Here is a 21,588-nt window from a genome sequence, read left to right as displayed (position 1 = left end):
TACCCTTTTACTTTGATATTTACTTTTTAAATTTTAGTGTAACATGCTTGTTAACATCATGAGTCACAAAATTTATATCTGTGAATGCCTTCGATTGTGGATTTTTAAAAAGGGATTACTACATAGGAACTCTATGATTAATTTTCTTTTTAATCTCCTCATAACTTGGATGTATAAATGAAGAGCTAAGCTCTTATCTTAGCTCTTCATTTTATATATATAGAAACTAAGTCCAATGATAGTAAATGACTTGCCCAAGGCCAGGAACCATAAGAATCATTAGCAAAATGATATAACGTTCCTAAGTAAAATATCTTAAAAATAATATACTTAAAACCACTGATCCAAAATACTGATTTATTTCTCAATGCATATTACTCTGATGTTCTATAGGATATTAACAGATACTTAGCAAATAGAGATTCTTTAGTCAAAAAGTCTATAAATTTTGGGTTAAAGACTCTTTGTACAGATGCAAAAATCCTCAACAAAATATTAGCAAACAAAATCCAACAACACATGAAAAGCATCATATACCATGATCAAGTTGGATTCATCCCAGGCTCACAAGGATGGTTCAACATATGCAAATCAGTCAATGTGATACACCACATCAACAAAAGACAAAAACCACATGATCATCTCAACAGATGCAGAAAAAGCATTTGATAAAATTCAACATCCATTCATAATAAAAACTCTTGCCAAAGCGTGTAGAGAGGGAACATATCTCAACATTATAAAAGCCATTTATGACAAACCCACAGCCAACATAATACTAAATGGTGAAAAGCTGAAAGCCTTCCCAATAAATTCTGGAACAAGACTAGGATGCCCACTCTCACCACTTCTATTCAACACAGTATTGGAAGTCACAGCCAGAGCAATCAGACAAAAAAAAGAAATACAATGTATCCAAATAGCAAGAGAAGAGGTAAAACTGTCATATGTGGACAATAGGATATCTATATAGAAAACCCTAAAGACTCCACACAAAAACTATTAAAACTGATAAATGACTTCAGCAAGGTAGCAGGATACAAGACTAATACACAGAAATCTGTTGCATTTCTTTCACTAACAATGAAATATCAGAAAGGGAAAGTAAAAAAAAATACTGTTTAAAATTGCATCAAAAAAAAAAATACTTAGGAATAAGCCTAACCAAGGAGATGAAAGACTTATATGCTGAGAACTATAAAACACTGATAAAAGAAATCGAAGATGATTCAATGAAATGGAAAGATATCACATGTTCTTGGATTGGAAGAATTAATATAGTTAAAATGGCCATACTACTTAAAGCAATCCACAGATTTAATGTGATCCCTATCAAATTACCCATAACATTTGTCACAAAATTAGAACAAATAACCCTAAAATTTATACAGAGCCACAAGAGACACAGAATTGCCAAAGCAATCCTGAGGAAAAAGAACAAAGCTGGAGGCATAACCCTTGGAGACTTCAGACAATACTACAGAGCGACAGTAACTGAAACAGTGTGGTATCGGCATAAAAACAGACATACAGATAAATGGAACTGAATAGAGAGCCCAGAAATAAACCCACAGTCACACCTACATAGGTCACACCACACCTACAGTCAGGTAATCTTTGACAAAGGAGGCAAGAATATACAATGGAGAAAAGACAGTCTCTTCAGCAAGCAGTGCTGGGAAAGTTGGACAGTCACATGTAAATCAATGAAGTTAGAACACTCCCTCACACCATAAACAAAAATAAGCTCAAAACGGCTTAAAGACTTAAACATAAGACATGACACCATAAAACTCCTAGAAGAGAACATAAGCAAAACAGTCTCTGATGTAAATTGCAGCAATGTTTTCTTAGGTCAGTCTCCCAAGGCAATAGAAATAAACAAATGAGACCTAATCAAACTTACAAGCTTTTGCACGGAAAAGTAAACCATAAACAAAAAGACAACCTACAGACTGGGAGAAAATCTTTGCAAACAATGTGACCGACAAGGGCTTAATTCCCAAAATATACAAACAGCTCATACAACTCAATAACAAAAAAACAAACAACCCAATCAAAAGACATACATTTGGCCAATAGGCACATGAAAAGATGCTCAACATTGCTAATTATTAGAGAAATGCAAATCAAAGCTACAATGAGGTATCATCTCACACTGGTCAGAATTGCCACCACCAAAAAATCTACAAATAATAAACACTGGAGAGGGTATGGAGAAAATAGAACCCTCCTACACTGTTGGTGGGAATGTAAACTCATACAGCCACTATGGAAAAACAGTATGGAGGTTCCTTCCAAAACTAAAAATAGAGTAACCATACGACCCAGCAATCCCACTCCTGGGCATATATCCAGAAAAGACGAAAGCTCTAACTCAAAAAGATACACACCCCAATGTTCATAACGGCACTATTTATAACATCCATGACATGGAAGCAACCTAAGTGTCCATCAACAAATGAATGGATAAAGAAGATGTGGTATATATACACAATGGAATACTACTCAGCCAAAAAAAAGAATGAAACAATGCTATTTGCAGCAACCTAGAGATGATCACACTAAGTGAAGTCAGACAGAGAAAGATAAATATTATATGATATCACTCATATGTGGAATCTAAAAAATAGTCCAAATGAACTTATTTACAAAACAGAAACAGACTCACAGACGTAGAAAACAAACTTATGGTTACCAAAGGGGAAGGGCTTAGGGGAGGGATAAATTAGGATGATATATAAAATATATCTACCATATATAAAATAGATAATAAGGATTTACTGTATAGCACAGGGAACTATATTCAATATCTTGTAATAACCTATAAAGGAAAAGAATCAAAAAAAAATATAGATATATACATATATATGTATTGATATAACCAAATCACTTTGCTCTACACCTGAAACTAACACAACATTGTAAATCAACTATACTTCAATAAAAAAAGACTCTTAGAGCCTTTACTATACTAATGGACTTCTTGACCCTCCAAGAGGAGAAGTACAGTAAACACTTGGTTTTGGAACTTATTTGACCACAGATGTCATATTCCCCACATAGTATACAACATAAGACCAGTAGGAAATGCTGTCTTAAATTATTTCCAAGAGTTGTGTCTTGCTTCCCCCAGAATTTGTCATCTCAATGTTCACCAGAGGAATCTTTCTAAAGTTTTATCTGGTTATGCAGTCCTTCAGCTTATATCCCTTTAATGGCTTCCTTCTGCCACCTGGGTTAAGCCCACTCAGGCATGGCATATCAAGTCCGCAATAACCTGTGCAGACCAGATCTTGCCAACCTTCTCCTGGAACCTGATGCCCCCAAGCTGTGGTTTAAAACCCTCTGTGCACCTGAGGGATACCACAAACTCAAATCCATTGATAGTGGGTGGGGGGTGGCAAGGAGTTCCTTGAGGGGTGTGTCTGACTCCCTCGTGGTCTCTGGAGGTAGGCTTGCAAAGATATAGCTTGAGAAATGACTTTTCTTTTTTTTAAAATTGTTTAAAAATGTAAAACCCATTCAGAGTTCACAGACAACCGAAGCCTGCATAGCCCACTGGCCACAGCATGCTGACCCCTGGATTAGAGGAAAGCACAATCCAGGACACTCAGGACCGCCCACAATGAGTATTGCCACAGAACATGGAAGGAAATGAAGGATGCTCCGTGACTAGAGACCGCGGAAGCCAGAAGAAGACGGTATGAGGGGCAGCTAACAAACAGCTGAAGTACAGTAGTGAGACAACTGGGCAAGACAACCTGTGCTCACGCCTCTCTCCCCATGTGAGACCAGACAGCTGAGGCAGGAGCATCTGTGTCTAAGTGGAAGCAATGCTTGGGACAGAGACATAGGGCACTGTTTCCAGTTGCTGGTAGCAACTAGGAAAAATAGGAAGCATATAACTCAGAAGACCAGCTACCAATATAACCCACCCAGCATCATCCCGTGCCAATGCTACGTACTCTGAAAACAGCAGCAAACACAGAAACACTCAGAAATAGTACTAAGAACAAGCTGCAGTAACAGTGTTTTCCACTTGGCATGGGCAAGCTGGGTCACAGAAATGCAGACCAGCTGTCAGGGATCTCAAACAAAAATAAGCTCACTATCACCAGTCTATCCAGATACTTGAGAAATGAAATGAAAGAGGTGATGAACAAAAGAACTTGTACCCAAGGAAAGAGAATCCACAGAGCAAATGGAAAAGCACCTTTAAAAATAATTACTACCCTTAGAAAGACAAAAGGGGAAAGCATATCCATGAAAGAACTATTATAAAAATTGAAATAAATTTTTAAAATAAAAAATTGTTGAAATAAAACATTCATTAGGAGGGCCAAAGAGACAATCTGATGTTCACATTTAAGAGAAATAATACATAAAATGGAGAAGCTTTGCTAGAACTACAGCATAAAAGAAGGAAGAAACAAAACGTATATAAAAGTTGAGATAAGAAAAATATAACTGAAAGTTTCATCATCTAAATAATGTTCCATACAAAGATAGAAAGAATACTAGAAAAGAAATATCTGAAATAAGAGCTGAGAATTTCCCGGAACTAAAATACACTTAAGCTGACAGGGCAAAAGGCCTATCAAGTATTGATACTAAGCAGGTTAAGTAAGGTAAATACACATATGCACATACATGCACACATATCCCTAGACACAGTAGAGTGAAATTTCAGAAACATTAAAGTAAAGAGAAATCACAAATACAACCAGAAAAACCGATTATAAAACAAAGGTGCAAGAATACAAAATATGATACTTCTCAATAGCACCACTGGGTGCAAGAACAATGGAGTAATATCTCTGAAGGACTTAAGGAAAATAATTCTGTACCTAGGTCAAACTGCGAGCCCTTAACATGGCAGCCAAAAGACATCTTTGGACATGTGAACACTCAAAGTTTACCACTAGTAACAATTTAAGGAGATAGCAGTTAAATACAGGTGGTGATGTTGAAAAAGGACATTTTTACACCATTTACTGTTTCCCAAACAAGCAATAATCAAGAAAAATGTTATTTACTAACAATCGAAGGACTTAAAGGAAAGATAACAACAACATGAGAAGTGGGGAGTGGGAATCAGAGAAAAGTAAAAATATAAGTTTCTTAACTTTTGGGGGAAGAAAAAGATTTAGAAACTGATTTTTTTCCTCTAACTGCATCTAAAATTATGTGTTAAAGTGTGTGTTAAAATTTAAAATTGATAATTAGAACAAACCATTAGAAGGAAAAAGTGCACTGGATGTAGAGACACAGAAAAGGGTCTGGGAGGGCCCCCACTCCAGTCATAATGAGCTGCTCGTGGTCCTTCACATGCCCACACACGTCCAAATGCACGGTCCACTTGCTCCTCCACAGCCTTAGCACTGCCTCCATCGAAACCTTTCCAAAAACCCTCACCTTTCTCCTTGCCCCCACCCCTGAACCCACAGTATGATAAATAAATTTCTATTATAGCATCAATACTTTATTAAACTTGTTGTTTACAAAACACTCTTGCTCACTAGACCTAAGTTCCTTAAGGACTAGGACAGCCTCTTCATTTCTACATCCTTTACCACATTGTAGTTACTCATTATGTTTGCTGAATAGATACGTAACTTTTACACATTTAAAACAATCAGAGATTAGTAGAGATTGTATATGGCTAGGCTATAAATGATTAAATGATGTTAAATTATTTATTGCAAGAGGGTAAGTACCACGTCTAAGTTACCACTGCATTTCTGATAAAGTCGTCCTTGCAGCTTCTTGTTAAGTTTAAAAATCAAGTAAACATGCTGGAGCATGGACTAGTCAATGTTAAGGTGTCTTCCATCTCCAAGGCTCTAAGTTTAGAGAATAACTTTCAGGGACTGCCTGTCCCTGAAATTATACTACACCTGCAGAAGCTCCATGTCTTCACGGTTTTCAGACCCAGGAATATTCTCCATCAATATGGCAGACATCACCCTCACATTCATTTTCACCATATCCAATTCACTGTGCAGTTTTCCAATCTGTCGAAAGCAACACAGTCACCAGTAAGTGTGACACAAAGAATGGCTACCTTGTTTCTTGCTTGCAGAGAAAACACTTTTGTAAAATTTAATATTTTCCAATTTATACAAATGTACATATAATTATTTTACAAATGTACAATCTGTCACCTTCTAAAAGGTCTTGAGAGCTCTTGTAATAAATTTAAAAATATGCTCTAGGAAAGTTAATGTAGGGAAAAAGTCAGATTGGAACCAATATGGAGAAGGGAGAAGGTGACCATATCAGGAGCCTGAAGAAAATGGCAAATGTTAGTCTGGGTTTCTTAGAAACCAATGGGAGAGAAAAAAATGAGTATTTTATAGTCCCATGGTATGAGAGAAGGAAGAATCAAGAGAGAAACACTTTTTTTTCTTCCTGGATTAAATTCTAAGAGGAATTAATGACATGGATTGTTATATAATACCGAATAATAATAATATAAAGTCTTAAATGATAGTTCCCTTATAGCAGGACAGAAATGAGCTTTATTTAATAATTGCTTGTCTAAACATTAAACAGATATAGACAAAAAAGTAAATGTAATTCAGTTGGCACAGTTAATAGTAGTAATAAGATGACCACTTACTGAGCTCTCTGAACTGGCATACAGACAGTCCTATCAGGAGCAACAGGAATCAACTTATGCAAGATCCATCCCACAGCCAAGCCTCCACAAACCCACAAAAGCCACTAGACTAGCACAACTGTTAAAAGCTCAGGCTTTCAGAATCAGGCAGAATCCATGGGATTAATTCCACTTAGAGTTGAACCATCATAACTTATACAGTATCACTAAGCTTCAGTCCCCTCTGTAAAATGAGGTTAAAATGTACCTCCACCTTATGATAATATTGTTAAGAATAAACAAACTATATATAAAGTACTTAGAACTCAGAAAAAGTCATCAATAAATACAGTCATTGCTGTTGTTACCTGTTCTGGGACCAATATAATAGTGGAGCTCTTGGGAACTACAGAAGAAAGAGCTGGTGCAGTAGGAACAGATGGTGGTGTATTCGGTGAGATCTGAGCAGTCCATCAACATGAAATATAGAAATATTATTATTTAAATTAACTCAGCCACCCCAAGCCCAGTTTTTCCATTCAGATGACTCAATCACTAGGGAGAGTTAGCCCTCAGGACAAAACCTTCACAAAGATCAGACTTTTGGTATACACCTGAATTGCTTTTTCTACCAAGGCAGAACTCACCAATATGCAGAAGGGAAGAATTACTGTTTTTACATTATGGAAATTATAGGAAGTTAGGAGCTGAATTATAATCAGTCACTACAAGTGTTCTAAGTTCAAAACCTTGAAAGTTGCTTGCAAACTTGAGAATGAATACATGTGAACATTGAGAAACTCTTCTATGGGCATAGTATTAATAAACAAATCTATTATATGACTACCTATAATAGAGACCCCTGCCTGTCTAGCACCAATCTTTTCCTTTGAAACCTGCCCCTCTTCTGCTCTACTTAAATAATTTCTATATGGAGCAACCCTGTTCTTATATGACCTTAGTTAATTTGTGCAGAAATGGAAAACTGACCTAGGTTGGTTCAATGAGTCCCTTCTCTGAAATTTTGGACTTGGAATGTGAAAAAGCTAAGGCTATAATATGAAAATTTGGGAGCTATATTGTTTACCATGTGGAAAAAGCTAGTCTGCAATGAGAGAGAAGAAAGAAGCTGATGATCAAAGGGAAGTAGACAAGTAAAAAGGCATTTGAATGCTTGGTTCTCTGTTCAAAGATCCAGCTAACACCACCCTTCTTGTGGCTTGTATTCTATGAGGTTATCACAGTATCCTTCTAACAGATTAATCTTTTAGGTGAAGCTAGGTGGAGCTAGGGTTGTCCCTTTCAATGAGAAAAGACCCATGCACTACACTGTCTTACTCTACACAGGTCAAAGAACGGCCTCCTACCTCTTGTCTGGCTGTTTCAGCCGCTGCATCTATTGGAGGAAACTGAACACCTTTCTTAAGGAGGTCCAGATACACTTCTTTCACTTCACTTACATCCACAGCTCCTGGGAAACCCTGCGACCATGTCTGAATTCAAGAGATGGAAAGTTCCAGAGATAAATAAGCAGCAAAACAAAACACAACTCCTAAGCTGGTGACAGAAAATGAGAGATTGACAATTATGTACCTTACTCAGAAAAAGAAAGCTACTTTTGAATGTACATTTTTAGAAACTAGAATAATTTTATTTATATATATATATATATATATATATATTTTAAACATCTTTATTGGAGTATAATTGCTTTACAATGGTGTGTTAGTTTCTGCTGTGTAACAAAGTGAATCAGCTATACATATACATATATCCCCGTATCTCCTCCCTCTTGCGTCTCCCTCCCACCCTCCCTATCCCACCCCTTTAGGTGGTCACAAAGCACCGAGCTGATCTCCCTGTGCTATGCGGCTGCTTCCCACTAGCTATCTATTTTACATTTGGTAGTATATATTAGTCCATGCCATTCTCTCATTTTGTCCCAGCTTACCCTTCCCCCTCCCTGTGTCCTCAAGTCCATTCTCTACATCTGCGTCCTTATTCCTGTCCTGCCCCTAGGTTCTTCATAACCACTTTTTTTAAGATTTAGATTCCATATATATGTGTTAGCATACAGTATTTGTTTTTCTCATTCTGACTTACTTCATTCTGTATGACAGACTCTAGGTCCATCCACCTCACTACAAATAACTCAATTTCGTTTCTTTTTATGGCTGAGTAATATTCCATTGTATATATGTGCCACATCTTCTTTATCCATTCATCTGTCGAAGAACACTTAGGTTGCTTCCATGTCCTGGCTATTGTAAATAGAGCTGCAATGAACATTGTGGTACATGACTCTTTTTGAATTATGGTTTTCTCAGGGTATATGCCCAGTAGTGGTATTGCTGGGTCATATGGCAGTTCTATTTTTAGTTTTTTAAGGAACCTCCATACTGTTCTCCATAGTGGCTGTATGAATTTACATTCCCACCAACAGTGCAAGAGTGTTCCCTTTTCTCCACACCCTCTCCAGCATTTATTGTTTGTAGATTTTTTGATGATGGCCATTAGAATAATATATTTTTAATCACCAAACTGCCATGCCTCAACAATTTAATGAAACTCTGGAACAGATACTACTGTTTGTTTTTTGCTATACTAAATCTAGAATTAACAGATTCTAAAACAGCATCAGTAGCTCTTTTGCCAAATAACTCTGAAAGCAGTGAGTTATCTACCCCAGAACATAGTTTCCACACCTGCAAAATGAATGTACACGTCACTCTTTCTCCTATCTGACGTAGATAGGATAGAAACTGAGACAAGTATGGAAAAGAGTACAAATTCTTCAGAAAAAGGCCACTATCCAATGCCAAGAAATTATTATTACATGGAAAACCGAATAGTAAAAATGCTTTTGGGCTCAATCCCAGGCTTGTAAAGGATCACTGAACCAATTGGGAGTTAGGTAATTAAATCTCTAATCTTAGATGTTCACCATCCCATAAGATATATAATAGACTTACCTTAATGAAATTCAAAACTCTATTCTGAATGCCTATTGGCAAGGTGTATCTGGGACTCAGCAGCTTAACTAGACTATCTTTAACAAATTCCTTCTTCACAATCAGAGACTGGAAACTCGGACCACAGTTCTGCATACACATGTCAATAAGCTAAAGAGAAAAATTAAACGTTTTACCTCTTTGGCAAAACCACCTCCTAAATATAAGGTAAAAATTGCTAAGTAATGATTTCCACCTGCATTCCAATTAATAAACATAATTTAGTATCTACTAAGATACACGGCAAAATGTTAGGTTCTGGGAATGTGAGGAAATATAAGGCATAATGTAACTGCTTAGCGGATGGTGCTGTTGGGGAGCCAGGACACAATTATAAGCGAACTAATAACTATGCAAGGTAGTAAATGCCAAGGGCCAATGGGAGGTGCAAACGAAGAATGTGGGCTCTAGACAAGGTGACATTTCTCCTAGTTTTGCCAGGAAAGTCCTGGTGAACGCCTGTTGTCCTGGTTTTATTAATGATGATACCTCCTTTCACTCTCAAAAATGTCCTTGCCTGGATGAAAAATTCCATGGTTACCCCAGCTACAGACCTTTATAGGCAGAAGTGACAATTTAGGGCCAGGTGGTCTTAAGACTTTTGGAAAAGGGTGGTTCTAAGCTGGGCTTTGAAAAATGGTCAAGAAAAGTACAAATGAGTATAGAGCAATAGTCTAGACAGGTAAATGGTATTAAAAATATAAGTACAGGTGACAAAGCATATGAGCTGTGAGGAGGAAAATAAGTACTCCGGTTTGTGGAGGCTTCTTTACATCAGCAAACTGGGGACATTGGGTTGGTGGGTGGATTAAGTCTGGAGGGGCTTCATCCAGACTGTAGAGAAATTTTGTGTGGCAATGTAAAGAATTTGAACGTCATCTTGAAGGCAGTAAGAAGCCACTGAAGGGTTCTTATTAGTTTTGACACCATCACACCTCTATCCTGAACTTGAGAGAAAGGTTAGTGCATGCAAAGTACTCTGACAAGGTTTTCAAGCAGCACCCTACAAAGGGAATTGGAGGGCAAAGACCCTGGAATGATAGAGAGATCCAGCAGTGACCCACTAGCACAGCCTGATGCAGAAAGGCCTAAACTAGGATGATGTGGGTACAAGGAAGGGAAAGACATGAGAATTATGAAGCAAGAACTTTCAGCAACTGGGGTTTGTTGAAAAGGAAAGGCTGAAAGTTAAGTGACTGTTACTCTGCATGAGATTGATGGAAATCTGGAAGTGGATGGGATACTACAACTAGTTGAAGGTCAAAATGATGGGTTGAAATTTAGATATTTTGAGTTTATAAGTGCTGTGAACTGAATGTTTGTGTCCCTCCCAAATTCCCATGTTGAACCTCCTAATAATCCCTAATGTGATGGTATTTGGAGGTGGGACTTTTGGGAGGGAGTTAGGTCATGAGGGTGGAGTCCTCATGAATGAGATTAGTGCTCTTATAAGAAAGGGATAAGAGAGATGATCTCTCTCTTGGCCATGCGAGGATACAGCAAGAAGATGGCCATCTACAAGCCAGAGGGTGGGCCCTCATCATACACTGGATCTGCTGGCACCTTGATCTTGGACGTCACAGCCTCCAGGACTGTGAGAAATAGATGTCTGTTGTTTAAGCCACCCAATCTATAGTATATTGTTAGAGCAGCTCAAGACGACTAAGACAAAAAGGACAATGAGACATTCAAGTAGAGATTTTTTGCTGAGAGCTGTACATGCACAGCTATAGTTCAGGGGAGAGTTAGGCCAAAAGTGAGTAATCAAGGGTGCCTCAGATAAGCAGAGAGGAAGGGACAAAGGGGTTCACCTGTGAGGCCAGAAGGACGCTCAGGAAAGGCAATCAAAGAGCAACCAACAGAAACGGATGCATAAGATAAATAGAACATAATGTTGGTAAAGTCAAAAGAGGGCAGAGTTTCTAGGAGGATGGAGTGTCAAACGGTTAAGAATATGGACTGAAAAACCCAGCTAGGTTTGTTGATTAGTGGGGTCATCAGTCACCTTGAAAAAAAGATTTTCAGTAAAGCAACATAAGCAGAAGTCAGGCTAAGAAAGAATGAGCTGGTATTGAAGAACTGCATGCAGAAAGTGGATTTCTAAAAGTGATCTAAAAACAAAATTAAATCTCTAGTTCCCATGCTACCACCTTCTCGGAGGTCACAAAAACCATAACGTGACCAGGATAGGTATAATCATCTTTGCAGAAAAGAAGCCCTGAAAACTGACTTTACACCATGCTCTGTATTGTGTCACTTTAATGGCAATACAAAAAGAAGAAGGTATGAAAGCTGCAGTTTTAAGGGCAATGTGGCTAAAAATGCAACCATAAAATACAGAAGCTGAGCACATGCAGCTTTGTGAAATATACAGGGAGAACCTTTAAGGCAAAGGAAAGTAAAATCAGAATCCAAAACATATTAAGATGAATCTATTGTATTTTAAATGCAAGTTGTTTAGAAAAAGACAAGCTGAAAAGTTGAATAACAAATGACTTTTTGCTTGATATACTATTATGATGAGTTTTTATCAGATGAAATGCTGAGAGGAAAAGTGCCTCTAGTTCAATGGGAATTTATAAAAATACTTCATGCAACCAGATATGCAGTCTTAGGCAAGATACTTTGCCTCCAAGTTTCATTTTCCCTAACAGTAAAATGAATGCCAAATATTCCACAAACACTTTTTATGTTTTAGAGCACCAAGATTTTATGATAATGGGTAACATTCCCAAAAGATTACCTGCACAAAATCAAAGAGTCAACATGAAATGCTGAGAATGTTAACATCTGGAGATCACAAATCATGCCCTTTGTGTTTTCCCATTGGAATCAGAATGTCAGGACCAATTCCTTCACACTCTTACAATATGTCACCAGTACCTCTTTCACACCCCAGCCCCTTTAGCTAAGCAATAAAACTTATAGTGGTGAATAAGAAAAATTAAATACCTTGCTTCTACACATTTTGGAATTGGGCTTTGGTGTAATTTATGTGTTCACATAACCTATTTTTGCAAACAGGACAATCAAGAAACCATAATCTGAGGTGGAATAGAGAACCTAGGAGCCAAGGAACTGAGAGACTGGAGAGGATGCTGACTTGAGGCTTCACAGATCTCCTTTTGCACTTGGGTGGGCAAATCACTTATCCTGACTAAGCCTCAGGATTCTCATCTGCAAAATGAGCATGCCTTCCTCCAGAGACCTGCTGTAAGGCTTAAGTGAAATATAATGTATATGAAGAGCCTGACACTTAGCAGGATCTTAATAAATGGTAAGTACTGTGATCATCTGCTTCCATGGATAATTTCCCATCAAGAGAGAATATACTGATGAGCTGATATAAGTATTCTTTTCAGAAATGCTGGAAAATAAAAAAGAGTGCCGTAGTAGTTTTATTTCTAGTAGTAAATTTCTAAACCAAGCACAGTAAACCAGGCTTTGGGGCCATCCAGAACTGAAAACCACGCCAAGGTATGGCCACCTTAGGGGATGAGCTTACTTTCTAAGTTTCTGAAGGAATAAACACATTTTACACTTATTCTGAAGCCCTCAGAGCTCACCACCTAGGGGGTGCTCCAATTAATAAACTGATTCCTAGGAACCTGTTCTATCACTTTCCTCTTGACAATAACAGTATCTTGCTGAGACTTATCATAATTGACTCATTCAAGAAAACACTAGCCTCTGGCTACGAGTTATAAAGCCTGGTAACAAAATGCTTTTAAAAATAAGACAAAACTACTGGCTTCTTGACAAAACTGCACCACCAACTGATGGTAGGAAATCACAGGCTAGTCAGATCCCGTCAAAGACCTAATCAAGGCTAACAAGTCCATGGAGAACCCAAATGACAGATAATATAAAGGATATTTATAATTGACTTTGACAGGCTCTCATCACTTCACAGTAATAAAATGAAAATGTAATATATGAGGATTCATTTTTAAAGAGTTTATTGGTAAACATATAATTGCCTTTGACAGACACTGGATGATTCTTTCTGTGACTAATCTCTCTCATAATTAAGTCTGGCTTAAGTTAATATTAAAGTCTGTTCTGAAGCCTTAAAGACACCACTACAATGCAGTGAGTAGTGTAAGGTGAGGTGACTGGGCCATTGACTATACAACTTGGGGAAATCTGCATGAAGCTATCAAGAGTCAAAGACCAATTAAAAGAAAATCCAAGAAGTAGGTACCTTAATGAACTCTGCCCCTAACAATGACCCCCAACCTGTGACTCTCACCCTTACTTTGGCACAGGTTTTAGATTCGCTTGTTCTCACGTACTGGTGTGGAAATTAGGAGGTGGAGGATGTAGTTACCTGAGGTGGAACAGGGAACAGGCAGCTAGCTGGGAGTAAGGCCTAAGAGATCAGACTACCGGAAGGACAGAAAGAGTGGGAACTCAGAGATGGAGGGCTAAAAGAGACAACACTCTGGAATAAGTCAAATTCCCCAGGGGAGAGTCCTGGTTCATCCCCAGAAGGAAGGAACCATGATGGAGGAGGATGTGGAGCTAAGGATAAGAAGCAACCATGGAAATGTCACGTAGGCTGGCTGCAACAGAGAAAGAGACAAACACATTATATAGAATAAACAACTGTAAGAAGGTGAAATACCACATGCTGAAATACAAAAGTGGCATAAATTCATCTTCTGCCCTTAGGTTACTCAGTCAATTATCCTAACCTTCAGCAGCCCTGAGATATCCTAGATCCACTTCATTTTAGGGCACAGCTACATATCTTTCTACCCCAATTCTACAGTACATTCCTTGAGTCCTTCCTGGATGCTAGGAGAGTGGGATGGGGGCTGAAGGACACTCAATCATTAACTAGTCAACACCCGGTACACTGATGCAGTAGGTCTTCCACCATGTAGAAAGGAGTTGAAAACACAAATGAAACACAGCAGTCTTTTCTTTCAAGGGGCTTGATTTGTTCTGCGAAGCAAGGTGGTATGGGGCAAGGGCATGGAATTTAGAATCTGAGAACTGGATTGAAATCTTGCCTAGGCTACTGAAATCTTGGAGGGGAAAAAAAAAAAAATCACTTAACCTCACTAAGTCTCAGTTTCTTCATTTCTGAAGTGGAGTCAATAATACAACTTCTTCAAAGGGTTGTTGAAAGCATCGACCAGGTACCAGGCAAAGGTTTATTTCCACCACCAACCCATTGTTCTGACATTTCTACTCAAGCGCCTTAGTCCTCTCTCTCCAGTTGCCTGCATTCCGTGACCTCCCTGAGGAGGCTGCTATGGTAAAGGACAGGGGAGAGGTCCAAAAAGGTGAAAGAGGAAAATCCCTCTAAAACTATATTCAGACCCCAACTTGAAGGGTTTCTTCAGTGATAGTATCATTACTTCAATTCATTTTTTCTCATTCAGTTACTCTCCAAGTAAGCAAGATGTGATAAATTCTTTTCCCCCTGAAGCTAGAAAAGGGGGGCTGTGCTCACCTCTGTTCCATAGCCCTCTAGATAAACACGTCCTAGTCCCCCAAGAGCAGTGTGATGCTGGCAGAGTAGTGCCATAACCACTTGTGGCTTGGGGCTGGGCTGAGGTCAGCAAAGGCACACAGAAGAAACTAGAAAGCCACACAGCTCACTCTCAGGCAGCAGGCAGGGTTTGCAAAACATACTGAAGTAAAACGGGCAACTCACCAAGCAACTGAAGAGGTCACACGGCCAAGGTTGGGGGAAAATGGGAACATGTCAAATAAATGTCCACACCCAAATCAAGCGATAAGGTGCACAGGAGAATTGTTTAAATCAACAGAGAACATTCTCCAAATTATACCAAACAGCAAAACTTGGTTGAACCCTAAAGAGCCTCCAGCATCTCAGAATGCCACAGAGGTGTTCAAATGAGGTAGAAAGATGACGGGGAGGCATTTCTCAAGCTTCAATTCTCCCCATGTGTAACACATACACAAAGTTCTTGAGCAACTCAGTACCTACAGGTTTTTCATTGCCAGTTCCCATCTCTTAACCAGGAAAATATGCTTTTCCAGGAACACTCACTTTCCACCGAATTAAATGCTATTACAATCAACGAAATTCCCTTGATTCTGCAATTCTCAATAAATGAATAGTTTTAATTCATTTTTGCTAACCTATTAATTATCTCAGAATATTTGTATCTTTTATACTCAAAATTAGAAATGTGACAGTAGCTTGGAAAATCCTAGTCTTAATTTAACGTTAAAGTAAATACTTACTGACAAGGTAAGTTGGATTTCTTTATGATTGTAGTTTTTGGAAATCCTTTTTTTCAAAGCTTTTACTGCATCTTTTGGTCTGTGGCAATAAACACAGTAAAATCATCAACGTAGCCATTGCTGAAAGCAAGTAGTCTCTGAAAAGCAGCATGCAGTGTGGAAAGAGGAACGGCTAAGGAGACAACCAAGGTATTAGTTCTGCTGTGTGACGCTGGGCAGATGACTTAACTTTTTTACACCCGTTTCCTCCTACATCTAGGCAGACAATACCACCTACCTCCTTGTCAGAATCAAATAAAATATGCAGATGATGATCATTACCTAGAAAGCACTATATGTGAAATGTACTCACACCCACAGCCCATATCAACACATAGAACCAGGCTACAGGAAATGTAATTTCCAAAAATGTTACCTATTTTTATTAATATTTCCTAAGCATCCTATAGGCAATGGGATGTAGGAGGAGTTAGGACTAACCAGGTCAGGTTCTGATATGCTACAATTTTATGTTACAAAAGGAGGAACTATGTGTAAGTAGACAGTCCAAATTTACTCTGAGATGGTCAGTTATAGATAAGTAATGGGGATGTAACGTACAACATGATGACTATAGTTAATACTGCTGTATGGTATATTTGACAGTTGTTAAGAGAGTAGATCCTAAAAGTTCTCATCACGAGGAAAAAACATTTTTTGTAACTGTATGAGGTGACGGATGTTAACGAAACTTATTGTGGAAACTGTTTTGCAGTATATGTAACTCAAGTCATTATGCTGTACACTTTAAACTTATACAGTGCTATATGCCAATTATACCTCAAAACTTAAAAAAGATACAAACCTTTTTTGCATATTACCTTCCAATTTTGTTTGTTATGCTTGCATGGGTAGAATTTCTATTATATGATAATATAATTACATAATATTACATATACTTAGAATTGTAACTATTATAAAATATAATATTATATATATTTCTAAAAAATCATATATAAAATCTAAGATTAAACCCTTAGAAAAGTTGAAAAGAATAAAGACACTGTTTTAAAAGAAAAAAGTTTTACACTGCATTTCCCTTTTTGCATTATCAATGAAGAAATTAGTATTATCAGTGAAGAAAAGGTTTAGAGGAACCAAATATGGTAAACAAGATTACAGGGAAAACACCATAAATATTTTAGAGTACTAACCATAAGCACTTTCCATTGATATAGTCAATAATTAAGTGTAATGTTTTCTTCATCAACAAAAACTAAGACAGTCTCCTTTGCTGCTCATTATTAGTTTAAATGCACAGGAAAATCAAGAGAATTGTATCCCTTGTAAAAACTTGTAGTTCAGACTAAATCACAAAATAGATGGCCTTCTTAACGATTTTATTTTTTAAACTTCAATTCTCTAAAGTTTAAGAAGTGTAACAAAAGATACCACGTTGCTTAAAAACTCAGCATAAACATGGGTGAGTTGGCATTCGGAAGAAAAAAAAAATTGCCTTGTGACAGGCAGAGGAAAACAACTGCTAGATTATTTCCTGGTTGATAATGACAACTGCCCAGAGACAGGTCACCACCAGGAGTCCACTAGCTTCTTGATAATATTTTTCAGTTACAGTAACATAAAATATTGACAATCAGAGCAAGAATTCCTAACAAAGGAAACAATATCTCCCTCTCTCCTTAAAGAACAAGGAATTTGAGCCTCACTGAGACAAAATTTGAAACTATTAAGGAAAAGGCAAAGAGGAGAAAAATTATAATGGATTCTCAGATATTCCACATGCTGAAACAAGCAGCTGTCCTAATATTTCAACCTGACATGTCTTCAAAAGGCAGTGGGCGCTTAAAGGGTGATGGAAACACTATTTCAACAAGAAAACCAGTTTGCAAGAGAAAATGTGCTGTAGTTCTGACACTTCTTATGAGAGGCAAATACATGAAGCACACACTGAACTCACCCATCGTGGGCAGTGTTAATTATGTCACAGATGTGCATGAACTGGCCCCAATCTTCAGTCTGAACTCCAGCAAATGTAGCCTTTTCTGCAAAGAAAAAGCTGTTGTGTTGAGTCTGAGCTACAACAGAATAAAACATGTCTGGTCCTCCTGAAACAATCTGTCTGGAGTTCACTAGCAAGTACCATTAAGTTTATATCACCAAAGAGCAGAGAGATTTTTTTTCTGAGCAATTCCCAGTAATTCAAGAATCAGTCAAAACCCAGGTGCTTCTGTTGCAACAGTAATGAGTGACCTATTAATAAAGGCTGCAGGGCCAGGACAGCCCAGCTAAATCTCCATCTGCCTGCTTGTCTTTCAGAGAAGGACAGACACCTACAAGATGAAGTGCACAGTGCTAAGTATTTTATCTTACGCAATTTCATTTAACCCACTGTTAGAGGTGATGAAACAGAAGTTCAAGGAGGTTAAGGAAGTTACCTAAGGCTACACAGTCAGTACACGGTAGAACTAGCATTCAAATCTAGGTTGTTTGATGTTTGATGCCAGTTTTTGTTTGCTTTTTAAAAGTCACTTATTCTCCTTTGGGGGGTGGTGTTGAGAAAAAGAGAGATCTACTGAAACTGTCTATGTACTTCCTAGCACCTGTACTAACCAGAGCTGCACCAGGCAGACTTGAAGGCTCCTGTACCTGTAACCCCATCATTAAACACTCAGATAGCTTTTCCCTCTTCTGACATCCTCCTTAAGAATACAAAATGTCACCTGGGAAGGATAATAGAACACTCAACCTGAATGAGCTTAACAGCTCTACTACAAGAAAGGAGAATATCCCTCAGCATGAAAACACGAGGTTCTAGGGGAACAGAGCAAAAATTAAAAGGATAATGAAGAGGATAAAGGTTTGGTTAGGGGAACCCCAAAGCTTAGACTGCTCCTCATCTAGGAGAAACACTATTTGAATTTGGCATTCAAATGGACAAGGCTTACCAATCTTGTGTTCAGTTACAAGGTTCTTTCTGACAGATTTCTTGCTCCCCATTCTGTCCTTCTTCCCACCTTCCCATCTTCCTAGAAAACTCCTATTCACCCTTCAAAAGCCATGGCAGAGTTAAGTTCTCCCTTTTCATAAGTTTTGGGTGCTTTACACTTCTCTTCTATTGCAAAGGTACTGCACTATTGCCAGTACGAAATTGTGTGCATCTTCCCTATAAGATTATGTGTTCCGTGATGGCTGAGACCACATCTTAACTTTGCCTGGTCCAGGTCCAGGGATATAGCTGGCAGTCCGTAAATGTTCACAGCATTAAAGAATAAATCAGCCTATGAAGATGCAGCCTGAATCCACTTCTGTTCAGGGTTCATTTTAATACCCAACAGAGATACGGCCAGCAACAGTTTAGAAAGCATCTCCTCCTCAATGATAGTTACACTCACCATCTTACAAAGGTATGGGAACTAAGCTTCAGGTTGAGTAGTGTTTTGGTTTTTGTTCTTTAATTTATTCATTCTTTATTTATTTTTGGCCGCGCAGCATGTGGGGTCTTAGTTCCCCGACCAGGGATAGAACCAGCGCCCCCTGCATTGGAAGAGCGAAGTCTTAACCACTGGACCACCAGGAAAGTCCCTGGGTAATGCGCTCTTGTCATACAGCAGTTAACTGAGCTGCAAGCAAAGTCCCTGGGTAATGCGCTCTTGTCATACAGCAGTTAACTGAGCTGTTCAAATCTGAGCCTCCTTATTATAACTACCAGGTTTTCATGATCTCCTCATCCCACTAAGCTGCCCGACGTGATGACGCTTTACTTGGCATCTATATGCACTGGTGCCACATCCGGTTCCCAAGGGAGGTATCAGAGACCAAGGAGAAGGGAGTCGGTGTTGTTAAACAGGCCAGGCCCTGGCTCCGGCTTCCACGTACGTGTATCAGAGCACGGCCACGAGGAGACGGAAGTAGTCAGGCAGACACCTGTGTAGCCCCTAGTGGCCTGGAGAGGCCTCTTGTGTCCCCAGAGCGCGCCTGGCTCCCCCTTCCTTCCCTCCAGTGCTAGGCATGTTCGTTCTCTTTGTTCACCCCGAAAAAGTAACTCACGTTTTAAGGGCCTGGAGTCAGAACTAGTTTGGAGACCTGCCTGTCACATCGAGGTCACTGCACTTAACCTCCTGGAACCTTTTTCTCTTTGCAAAACGGGCAGGATAACACTTGGCCCTCGGGTGGACTCACTTTCTGAAGAGCTCCCCCTGGCCCAGAAGTTGACACGCCCCCGTAGAGGCCCAGCCACACCTGGATCCCCTCGGTCCACCTGTCCGCTTCCACCCCCACCCCCACCCAGGAAGGCACCGGAAGACGGGAGGTGAGGAGGTGGGGTTCGAGAGAGGTCAGCGGGGACAGGTGCCGCTCGGGACCAGCGGAGCGCGGGGCCTGGGAAAGTTGCGGGGGAGTGGGGAGGAGTTCCTCGAACTCGGACCCACGCGATCCTCTGCGGCCGGGAACAGTCAACGCGTAGCGTCCCGGCCCCGAGCCGGAGGGGTCCCCCTTTTACCTATGAGCTGGCCCACGGAGGTCGCGTATGGGTCCCGGTGACTCTTCCCGAACGCCATGGTAGCACAGGGAGCCGGCCCGAGCCTCCGCCGCCGCGGCTCACGACTCCACCCGCACGGCCCTGGCTCCGCCCCCCGGGCCGCACTTCCCCCGGCCGCTGCGGGGCGCCGGGCTCCGAGCTGGGTCCTGGGGTGGGGGGGGGGGGGCGCAGGCGGGAGCGCCGGAGGGGGCGGGCACACGCGCACCTGCCACGAGCCGCGGGACCGTCCGGGCGGCCCTGGGGACACCGCTGGGGACGAGTGACCCGGGGGCGGATCCTGCGGCTCACGGGGCGAGGTGCTGTTCTTCTCTGCGCCTCCTGCTCCCCTTTGTAGAGAAGGAAATATGGAGTTAACACACGTCCCAGGTTACTGTGAGCATTAACCACATAACCCGCTTAGGTCAGCGTTTGGCACCCACAAAATAAATGTTTAACCACTGAGTGAATCGCGTAACTAGAAATATTTACCCCACTCCGACTTATTTACCCGCCCCAGAGATCCGGGAGGGAAGGTGTGTCCCTGGCCCTTTAAGGCTGCAGGTGATGGACAGGAGGAGGGAGCGGCTTCAATCGAGAGGCCTCGCAGGAGCCGGCGTCCTTTGTCTCGCCCCTATTTCCTGAGGGACCACGTGGCGCCGCCCAGCGAGTTCTCGGTTCCTCCGGGGAACTATTTTCCAGCGAAGGTGAGAAGAAGAGAGGCTTTCCTTCTGCTCCGGCAGGGAGTGTTTGGCCTTAGGACTGCTTTGGAATGTAAATCCGAGCTGGAGCATTTCAACCTCTTTCCAGATGCCCTTTCAGAAGCGGAATTTATTTCCTTCTCTTGTGCATTCGATTAACATCTGATTAGCGATGGTAACAATCTTCCACGATGCCGGAGCCTGCTGGGGAGTGGTGTGTCTCCAAGGTGATGGCAGTTATCGTAAGATGGGCTCCCTGTGCCTCCAGATCTTGCTTCCTGTGGTCAAGTGGGGCCCAGTTCTACAAGCCCTTCCTGGGCCCTGGAAATGGTGACAAGAGATCAAAGGGGGATCGGTCTGGCTTATGTCCTTAGTCATATATTTAAAAATAGAAATCAAAACCAATTCCAATGTGCGCCAAGGGGTTAACTTTTTTTTGCTCTAATTCTGTTATTTCTAATTTTTCTTGACCCATGTGAGCTAATACCTGGGATTCTGAAATCTAGAATGAATCATTTTTGTGGTAAATGCCTC

At 40.1% G+C, this 21,588-nt stretch overlaps 2 protein-coding genes across 9 annotated transcripts in view; one reads left to right on the top strand and one right to left on the bottom strand.

Annotated features, from left to right (window-relative positions):
• COX11 (cytochrome c oxidase copper chaperone COX11) overlaps positions 1–12,905 on the top strand; it is a 54,812-nt gene extending 41,907 nt beyond the window's left edge. For all 3 annotated transcript variants that reach the window (XR_014238410.1, XM_082371889.1, XM_082371890.1), the window contains one exon: positions 12,640–12,905. Coding sequence is in view for 1 of the 3 variants with exons in the window: in XM_082371890.1 (XP_082228016.1) it covers positions 12,640–12,663 (24 nt within the window). In the remaining 2 variants the exon portion in view is untranslated. The remainder of the gene's footprint in view (positions 1–12,639) is intronic.
• The window catches only part of TOM1L1 (target of myb1 like 1 membrane trafficking protein), a 54,085-nt gene extending 33,341 nt beyond the window's left edge, over positions 1–20,744 (bottom strand). The window contains exons 1-7 of one of the 6 annotated variants that reach the window (XR_014238409.1): positions 20,339–20,744; positions 17,798–17,882; positions 15,841–15,919; positions 9,577–9,726; positions 7,973–8,097; positions 6,973–7,075; positions 5,901–6,017 (exon numbers count right to left, since the gene is read on the bottom strand). Coding sequence is in view for 5 of the 6 variants with exons in the window: in XM_082371884.1 (XP_082228010.1) it covers positions 5,901–6,017; positions 6,973–7,075; positions 7,973–8,097; positions 9,577–9,726; positions 15,841–15,919; positions 17,798–17,882; positions 20,339–20,396 (717 nt within the window). In the remaining variant the exon portion in view is untranslated. Of the gene's footprint in view, positions 1–5,900; positions 6,018–6,972; positions 7,076–7,971; positions 8,098–9,576; positions 9,727–15,840; positions 15,920–17,797; positions 17,883–20,338 lie in introns of those variants that run through there. The other 5 variants (XM_082371885.1, XM_082371884.1, XM_082371886.1 and 2 more) reach the window with 5 other exon arrangements.
• Positions 20,745–21,588: the final 844 nt, after the last annotated feature.

The sequence above is a fragment of the Balaenoptera borealis genome, assembly GCF_965194805.1.
Source record: "Balaenoptera borealis genome assembly, chromosome: 20".
Lineage (NCBI taxonomy): Eukaryota > Metazoa > Chordata > Mammalia > Artiodactyla > Balaenopteridae > Balaenoptera > Balaenoptera borealis.
This window is presented reverse-complemented; position numbering and strand designations above follow the sequence as displayed.